Below are 9,855 nucleotides of genomic sequence, written 5' to 3'. Positions count from 1 at the left end.
GAGAAAAATTTAACTTTTTCAAAAGTGGGTTGAACTCAACCCGGCTCACTTAACCCACGGGTTAAACGGGTTCGAGCCGGGTTGAAGGTGGGTTGGCCCACTTAACCCACCAACATATTTTTTTTACATATTTTTTTTAAGTTTTTTTAAATTTTCTTTTAATTTTTTTAATAATTATTTACTACTCCTATTATATTTTGTTCACAATTTCATATTTTTAAATGCTAGAATGTTGCTTAATTATATTTGAATAGTTTGAATGTTTAATTAATTTGATTGTCAAGTTATATATGTTGATACTTTAATCTTTAACTATAATCTTTATAATAAATTACTCAAGTAACCGTCTTATAAATAATTTTTTCTAAATTAGCATGAAAAAAATGTATAGTTTTTTTATTTATATTTTGTTGCATAACATGACAGAAAATTTGTAATATTAGTCATGCTTTCTTAGATTGTATGGATACTTTGTTGGAAATAATTCTTCATATATTGGTGGTGAGCATGATCAAAACATTGGTTCTTGATTTTATTATGATTGTCATCTCATGGGTTACTTAAAAATTTATTTAAATATTTGAATACTAAAAAATAAATAAATAAATAAATTTTTTAGGTGGGTTGGTGAACCAACCTACTTAACTCACCAATCTATAGTGAGTTGAACCGAATTACAAAATTTCTACCTCACCATAATGTGAACCGGGTTGAATTCACTCATTTTCAATCCGGCTCATGACGAGCCAACCCATGAGCCAGGTTGACTGACTTTGACATGTCTAGTTGCAACACCATTTAATTATGAACCAAAACTTGCATATGATAAAGATGAGACCCTTTAGTCCACTTGATAAAACCCATATAGGTAGATAAGAATCCACAAACATTATTGGATACAAATATTCATCCTTACGCAAACTAATAAGTATAGTTACCATTGAGACCGCTACAAGTTAGCTTATTTCCACTGCATAGGATTTGCTAATGAAATACAATATTGCAAAGAATTCAAAGTAGTTTTCTAGAAAACAACTTATCCTTTTGTAAGCAATCATAACATTTTTTTTTCTTTCTATATGTTATCCACTTTGGTAAAATTGAAAAGAGCCAACGTTTTTTTTCTCTTTCTAAACGCATATGTTACAGTTGAATGAGATGAGTCAACGTTTCCTCTCGCCAGCATACATACATATATATATATATATATATATATATATATATATATATATATATATATATATATATATATATATATATATATATTGTTTTTAGTATTACAAAGACACATCTCAAAAGAAAGAAAAAAACTACGATATTATTCAACCATATACATATAAAAACTTACAATACCACCGTTCAAATATATAACATATACATCTCTCATTTGTAATTATGACCTTAAAAACATGTGCGAAATCAATTTAATATTATAATTGCATTCATCCAATTCCCTTTACATAAATATCTATATGTATAATATTTTAATATAGTTTAGGCATCATCTTTTGTTCTTTACGCTAAATATACTATATAAAACCTATATTCTTATCCTAATGTATAAAATGAAAACCACATGCGCAACTTTATACCATTATAGTAATACGTTTAATATAATCTGAAATCAATTTCAATTATACCATTTTCATTCAAAAAGCATTTGTCCCAAACTCTCACGTTTGGATACTTAAAGCATTAAAGGCACTGGACTTCATCGAAAATTATGCAATGGTTTGAAGCATTCCTATATATGGCCAAATTGGAAGCATTCATTGCACCATATAACAGCCACAAAAAAAGAGTGAAATATTGTAACATGAAAAACACTTATATATATATATATATATATATATATATATATATATATATATATATATATATATATATATATATATATATATATATATATATATATATATATATATATATATATATATATATATATATATATAAATATAAAAAAGACATTTGAAATCACCAAATACTTTTATTTCTTGACATATAGGATATTTGGAATCACCAAAATAAATAAATATTTTATTCAATAAGATAATTTTAGAGATTAAAAATTAATTAATTACAATATTGACTAACTTGGATACATTTTATAAATTAAAAAAATTATGAATATCTAAATAGTATATATTATAAATAAAAATATAATTAATTTATAAATTAGAGTTTAAATTGGTTTTTACATCAAGTATCAAAATTTTAACTATTAGCGATTTAAACATTAACAACAAACAAATAATATATATTCAGCAATATATTAAATGAATGAAAATGGCATACAAATACAAATTGAATACACAATAGAACAAGACTCTTTCGAAAATAAAGAAATAAATTAAATATTAAAAACTAACGTAGATGAGATTATAAACTATGAATAAATACGTAATAATAACAATATTAAACTGTTTGAGAATTCATAATTAAATAATATATTAAGATTTTAATATAATAATAATAATACTTGCCATCAGGTGCAATTAATTGCGATCACTGATTTCTCTACGTCATCATTGTTGTGGCTACGCAATTAACATTAGGAACAGACGATTTCAAAGGGTTTCAAGTTTTAGAATGTGGTGGAATGTAGTTTTTTCTGTTTCTTTCCTCCAGTTACTGCTGCCTGCATGCATTCACACTCACTGTAGTTTAATTAGCTCTTTCTAGATTTGATAAAGTTCAAACTATCCTTTCAATGACATGAATATTAAATAAGTCCAAATTCAAGGTCCTTAACATAAGCTCTGAAAAAAATATATAATATAACACCTGGAACATTTCATAGAAATCATAATCTTTTAGTACATATTACTTTTAGGTGCAGTTATTTGTTAGACAATAGTATCCATGCAAAAGCTGAGAGGATTTGGAATCGATTCCCATATTTGTGTGGAATGGATATATGGATTATGGATTGTATTAAACTCCTGACCCCATGGATAATTTACACTTTTCCTAGGAAGAAACCATGAATGGAGGAAGTAAAAGCCCGTGTTTTATTTGATTATACTCCAGTTACTTATTTGAATTCAATATGATTCTGCAAACATTTTGCAATTTTTATACACAAAAATAATGAAAATAATAATAAGGAAATCACCATAAAGTGGGGATTAAACAGCTTAACTTAAACAATTGTCAGTAAAAAAAAATATCAGATAATCAATTAATTCAATATCATTTTAAATTACTTTTAAAAGTAATTATAAAATTAAAGACAATACAATTCACAATTAGTGAACGAGAAACAAGGTTTATAATTTTAACACATTCTTTAAATTCTTACAAATTCCACATAAATGATAGAGTATCATTGTTATAAAAACACCTGAATAAATGTCCTTTGCATATTAACTTCCGTAGCGAAAATATGGCACTGACATAGTAAAAAGCATACAAGATTTATAAATTGTGTTTACAATATTTTTTACAATTACTACTAAAATGGTATTAGTGTAGCCTAATAATCCTAGTCATTTGATGAATTGTATCATAATCAGGATTTTGATGTTTAAACAAGTCCTCTTTGCTCTTCGAAACCCTATTCCACAAGGACAAATTATCTTATTCTTTTGATGTTTAAACAAGTCGTCTTCGCTCTTCGAAACCCTTTTCCACAAGGACAAATTATCTGATTTGATTCTTTGACAAAAACAGCAGAAACATATAACCTTAAAAACAGAACTTCACAAATTAGAGGTTCAAGAACAAAATAAGAGCTTTTCAAATAATTTCAAAACAGCTACACTTACACTAAGACATTACTTGAAAGGTAATTACGAAACGCAATCAACTTGCCTCTTATTGACATGATTCTTGTGTAGTGTAACCATCATCCCTTAGCACGCTTCTCCTTCCTCTTGGTCTCCAAGAGTGAAGCAAGAACGGCACATTTCTTCTGGATTTGTTTATATTCCTCCTCCAAGTCCACAACCTATATTACATCAGCAACACTAACAATTAAAACACAACGACTAATTAGAACACAATAATCAAACTTTGTAATCTGACTACTATTACCATCTTTTTCAGTTGTGTCTCCTTTAGCCTGTACTCCTCACACCTGCAGAAAAGGGTTTTAGTGAAATTCTATTCGACAATAAAACGAGTAAACAAAAAGCACAGGCATACCAAGGTATACATACAGATACACACCAAAGTGATTGCCATGTTAACCTTGCATTTGCAAAATTTTTTAAAAAGTACACATGTCATGTCATGTCATAGGTATTAATAATTAATTATTTGGAGAGTTCATATTATACTAACTTTAAAATATCGTGATAAAGTAGAAAATAATGAATTAGTGGGAAATTTCCGGTATAAGATTGTAGGATATAAATATATGATAAGAACCATGGAAGAACCAAACTACAAAAGCTAACTATTGTTGTGGGACAGTACAAGGCATTATACACCCAATACTAGAATCTCAGTCTTCCAGTCTAGGACTCCAAGTTCCATACATCCATTTAAATCCTAACATCATACCACATCCAGCGGGCTAGTTGTGACCTAGACGTTATAAACTGCAACACTGACGTCACCACCAGCGCTGCTTGTTTGCAACTGAGACATGGTGGAAAGCTGTAAACAATTGGAAAAAACCTTGAGTGATCCACACCACAAGCTAGCTATTGTAGTTGGAGAGCCCAAGATTTTACACACCAACAACCAGAATCCCATACTTTCAATGTCGGACCAAGTCCCATACCCTACAAATGGATCCTAACATTATCTAACCCAACAAAGTATTTTATCAGAATCGTGTTACTGCCGGAATACGAAATTAGGAAATGTAAACCATTGCCAACGGATCCTCCTAACCCACAAACATACAAAATGATAGAAGAGAATAATACATGTAGGGTGGGTAAGACTACATCCCAGAACGGAAAATAGAGATATAATAGAGCCAAGCAACTCAAAATTACACATCCCTGTCACAGTAGGTGAAGTAAAACAGAAGTAAAAATGCGTTTGGTTGATGTACAACAAACGGATAAGAGAAAATGGTTGATCAAGCAGTACATAGAAAGAACAAGTATAGCCATTCAAAAAGTATAACCAAGGATGAAAACGACAATTTTTTTATTGTCTTCACCCTTGAAGACAAATTACAAAAAAAAAAATTACCTCTCAAAAAGTTTTATGTTTTCTGCACAGATTTCATCAACAGATACAGACTGTAGAGTTTCCACCACTGTACCCTGTTAGAAAAAATACATGTTCGTGAACAACAAAATCTTGCATACTTCCAAAAAAATAAAATAGAAAAAAATTTGTTCCAAGGGTGCATATGAACAAATGGTAGTTTTTGACACAAATCCTTAATTTTCAATCAATTATTTTATAAACTATTGTCTTAATTTGATACTAAATAAATCTTTTCAAAATAAGATTTCTATAAAATCTTTATCATGATCAGAGCATAGGTAATATGTTATTTATTGGTTCCTGATTTTCTACCACATTGTGGCAGAATGGTTTCCTCTATGGAACTGACACTGTCCATAAATTAGTGACTGTATTATAAAACAAAAACAATAACTAGAGAAATAAAAGATATTCTTCTCCATTCCAATATGGTATCAAAGCTTTGACTCTAAACCTTGCTTTTTCCCGTTGTGAAAATGGAAAAGGTCAGTATCGATTCATATCCTTCAACAACTGTAAACCAATCAAGACCCAGAAGAATTCTAATAGAGAAAAAATACATTCCAAACCACCACCGAAGATACCAAATTGTCAACATCTACAAATGAGCCAACTTATTTCACAACGGAACATTGCCGATTCTTGCAAGTTACACTATTATCTCATGGTATAAGCTAAGTGAGTCGAGTCATAGATGAAAAGTTTGATTCATAGCGGGACAATTGTTGAGGGAAATATTGTTGCAGGATGCAACAACTGTCCCATGGAGAGGGCCAAGCGAGCCGACTTACAATTGAATTGTGCTACTTTGACTGTTTACACTCTTTAGTAGAAAGAGTTGTATTTTAATTATCAACTATAACTTTTAGTCTGGTGGTAAGGATTCGACCCAACAAAAAGGTGTGTTTATTCGTTTCACTCCTATACAAAAGGGATACAAGTGCTTTGATTTGATTTCAAAGTTGGATGCTACCATTTTTATTTCAAAAACCCGTTAGAGTCATCATAAAAGTTGGATTTTGCACTGCCTCCACAACTTTTTTAACCTACAGATCACTTTTATATCAGAAATTGATCATATTTAAACGAAAACAAGTGCTATCCAAGTCCCCACTGTGAAGATGCAATGGTACTTGATACATAACCTTTTGGTACCATTTACTCAAGCGAAAAAAAAATATATGTACAAAAATATGAATCCAATGATCAGAACTTGCATCACATAGAGTTCGAGGAACCAGAGAAGTCAACAATTTCTAGAACAATACAACCTGCTCATTCAAATAATAAATTTGTTCGTGAATCTCATAAGGATGATGATTCCATCCTTCTCATTAATATTAGAAAAGACATAAGGACATCTTGCTTTTCCTTCATAACTGTCGGGTAGAAAATTCCCAGTAACATTCAATATGCTTTTAGAGTTCAAAAGCGGAAAAATACTTACATTAAAAGACATAGAAACTCTTGCAAAAAATCAAATTTGGGATTGGACTTTGTAGAATTGGTAAAGGGGAAAAAATGGTAGGGCACAGAGGGTGTTCATAATCAAGTACAACTCAGAAAGAAAACTTGGATGTTAAAGGTTATACCCAATCTTAAGTATCGATTATTCAAAGATGTTTGTCCTTATAGCAAAGTTCAAAATTTTAGTGTACTAATTTCTTTAGTTACCAATATTGAAAGACACCAACTAGAAGTTATGAATGCATTTCTCAGCACATACACAGAAGAGGAAGTTTAAAAGGAGAATATGTTGGAGTATGAAATGAATATCTTTGATTCTCATCCTTTTTTTTTTTGTTAATGTTGGATGTAACTCCGCCCAAAGTTGAAGTGTCGTCAAGTCAGTAGATACAACCTTGTACAAGCAGATTGTTGGATCATTATGTTTTTTGTTTAGCAGCAAGCCTGACATACTAAGTAGTTGGGTTGATTAGTATATTTATGGATCATTCAAGGATTTCACAAATGCTTACAGCTAAGATATGTGAAAGGAACTTCTGGGCTATTGGTTGCTGCTCTCAAACCATGGCAGAAATGTTTCTGATGAATTATGACATCTTTGGCTGACTCAGATTATCGTGGTGATAAAAGTAACACAAGGAGTTGTATTTCATGTTATTCTAAGGAGTCAGTGTTGGCACTGTCCTCATGTGAGGTTGGATACATTTCAGCCTCAATGGAAGCTTTTCCTTGTGGCTTTAAAAACTTGATGTCAGAAATGAAGATTAAAGAGAAGAGCCTGTGAAAATGCTAATAGACAGTAACCGTTATAAGCTTGGTTAAACACCTTTTTTCTCATGGAAGGAGCAATCATATTCAAACAAGATTTCACTTCCTCAGAGATCATGTCAGTAATGGAAGTTTGAGTTCAAATATTGCAAAACTAATGATTGGGTGACTGATATTTTAACAAAGCCTCTTAAGCTTGACTGATCCAAGGTTATTAGAGACATTATAGGTGTGATTTCTATTGCTAATCAGAATTGAGCGGAAGTGTTGTGGATATTTCATTAGTTAGTGATTTTATGTTTGCTAGTTACTGAGTTGTTAACAAACTACTTCTAACTGTGCACTAAAAATACTGATGCTCTATATATGTGACAAACAAGTAAAGTCAGAAATAAAAATTTCTATTTAGTACCATATCTCTTATCTTATTCTTTCTTCTTTTCTTCTCTGATCATGTGAGTAATCTCACTCATTTTATGTCTATGTTCTAATAAAAACAAATAACAAGTATATAGAGCTATCAAAGTGAATCAGAACCCGTGGGCCAATCTGGCCCATCACGGGTTTAGGCCAGATTGGGTTGGAATTCTTTAACAAATTTCAGTATAGGTCAATTTTTGACCCGACCCACCAAGAACCCGGTTCACCCAGGTTAAACCCATGGTGAACTAGGTTGGTGAGCCAACTCACCCACAGATAAAGGACCACACAATTTTTTTGGTTGGGTTGTTGTTTTTAGCCAACATATTGGGTTTACAAATGCAAACCTAATATTTTTATGATTTTTGTTTAAATTTGGGGTTGAACATTATTTTGGATTGTACTGGAATTGTATTCAGTTTATTAAGATTTTAATCACAACTATAATTTAGTTTTTTTGGAATTGAAATAAAAAAATTGTATTTTTTTTTTAATTAAGTGAGCTAATGAGTCAACCCGTTTAACCCACCCACCCGTGATAGACCGGGCCGAGTTCGAATTTTTTTGGCTCGTTAATAAGTGAGCCGGATTGGGTTGACTCACTAAGAAAACAACCCGTGGTGGGCCGGGCCAAACTGGACCGAGTAACCCATTTTGACAGCTATCAATCCAAAGACAGTAACAAGTATGATTTCAGGCTGTATACGTCAGATAAATACAATCTTCTGCAGATAATGTCAACAACTTACAAGTTGCTCGTGACTTAAATCTTGCACGCCAGTCACATCAAGATCAACAATTGTTTGATTTAAACTCAGGGTGTTTCGATGCTCAGGTACAACACCAGTAAACTGTTGGTCAGAGGGCAATTCATTCTGTGGATTAGTTGAATGTTCAGCTGATTTTCGTATCTGGGCTTCTTTTACAACATTTTGTGATCTGAAATCTAGGGGCTGATATCCAATCAAGTGACAGTGGCCTTTCCTGTTTACTCCAGAAAAAAAAATCAATAAATCAAATAGTCAACCCCATAATGTTGATATTTTGGAAAAAGATCACAAACCTCTAACTAGCTCTTCATTTGAAATAAAAATTACTAGTAATTGCATAAAAATAACACAGCAGAGGATAATGGTTCTGGCATCTAGTTACTATGATTGTCATTCTAGTAAGTTTTTTGAGTGTGTTTGTGCTTGAAACTTGCGGTCAATAAGTATAAAGAAGGAACTACAACTGAAAATATAATATACTTTCATGGCCAACTTACACCATCACGTTTTCTAAATACATGGGGGCCTGTTGTGAAGCAAAAGTAGCTAACCACAATTACAATGTCTACAGCTTCTGGCAACAGTTATTTACTTCCAAGGAAATTACAACTTGAACAAATAGTAAAACCTAAAGGAACATTAACAGAAAATCAAAACTAAAGCATCAACTGCAATCATTTTGTTCAAAGAAAGCAATATTAGCTCGCTAGAAGCAATCATTAAATATACTACATATTAAAGAAGCAAAACCCATATATAGAAGTAAACTGTTCACAATAAACTATGCAAAAGAGAGACAAACCAGTAATCCATTGTCATTTGTTTCATCTTGTTTTCCAACCGAATGAACAGAACTGATCTCTCAAAATCCTGCTTGTCATGCGCTGGTTCTATAAAATTGGCTTCAAGAACTCCTAAATATGTGCCAGTAAATTAAAAAACCTGGGAATTTTGGAGTAAGCACATGCAGAGATAACTTGACATGGAGAAGAAAAAAGACATACCAACAACACAGCTCCCTTTTGATGAACCATCGGCAACAACTTTCCAGAAGGGCTGCACCGCAAAAAAGTTAAGCAAGTCAGGATCAGAATAGAGACCAAATAATATGTTCGCAAAGAAACTTCTGTACTGCTACCAATAAAGCAATGTAAAGCTCCCTAAACATCCATGTTTCAATTGACATTCAACATGTCAAATTAAGTTTTTTAGAGTAGTGTAGAGGAGAACAAAAAGACGAATACACCAAGTTTGCGAA

The 9,855-nt window shown here is 31.5% G+C and overlaps 1 protein-coding gene across 3 annotated transcripts in view; it reads right to left on the bottom strand.

Annotated features, from left to right (window-relative positions):
- Positions 1-3,397: 3,397 nt before the first annotated feature.
- Positions 3,398-9,855, bottom strand: part of LOC114178409 (protein MICRORCHIDIA 1-like) — a 29,658-nt gene continuing 23,200 nt past the window's right edge. The window contains exons 13-19 of one of the 3 annotated variants that reach the window (XR_003603320.2): positions 9,602-9,653; positions 9,400-9,511; positions 8,577-8,811; positions 5,152-5,225; positions 4,036-4,078; positions 3,768-3,949; positions 3,398-3,686 (exon numbers count right to left, since the gene is read on the bottom strand). Coding sequence is in view for 2 of the 3 variants with exons in the window: in XM_028064281.2 (XP_027920082.1) it covers positions 3,848-3,949; positions 4,036-4,078; positions 5,152-5,225; positions 8,577-8,811; positions 9,400-9,511; positions 9,602-9,653 (618 nt within the window). In the remaining variant the exon portion in view is untranslated. Of the gene's footprint in view, positions 3,950-4,035; positions 4,079-5,151; positions 5,226-8,576; positions 8,812-9,399; positions 9,512-9,601; positions 9,654-9,855 lie in introns of all 3 variants that reach the window. The other 2 variants (XM_028064281.2, XM_028064282.2) reach the window with 2 other exon arrangements.

The sequence above is a fragment of the Vigna unguiculata genome, chromosome 3, assembly GCF_037176805.1.
Source record: "Vigna unguiculata cultivar grain cowpea cultivar isolate G323 ecotype 2 chromosome 3, ASM3717680v1, whole genome shotgun sequence".
Lineage (NCBI taxonomy): Eukaryota > Viridiplantae > Streptophyta > Magnoliopsida > Fabales > Fabaceae > Vigna > Vigna unguiculata.
The sequence above is the reverse complement of the archived record's forward strand: the minus strand, read 5'-3'. Positions and strand labels throughout refer to the sequence as shown.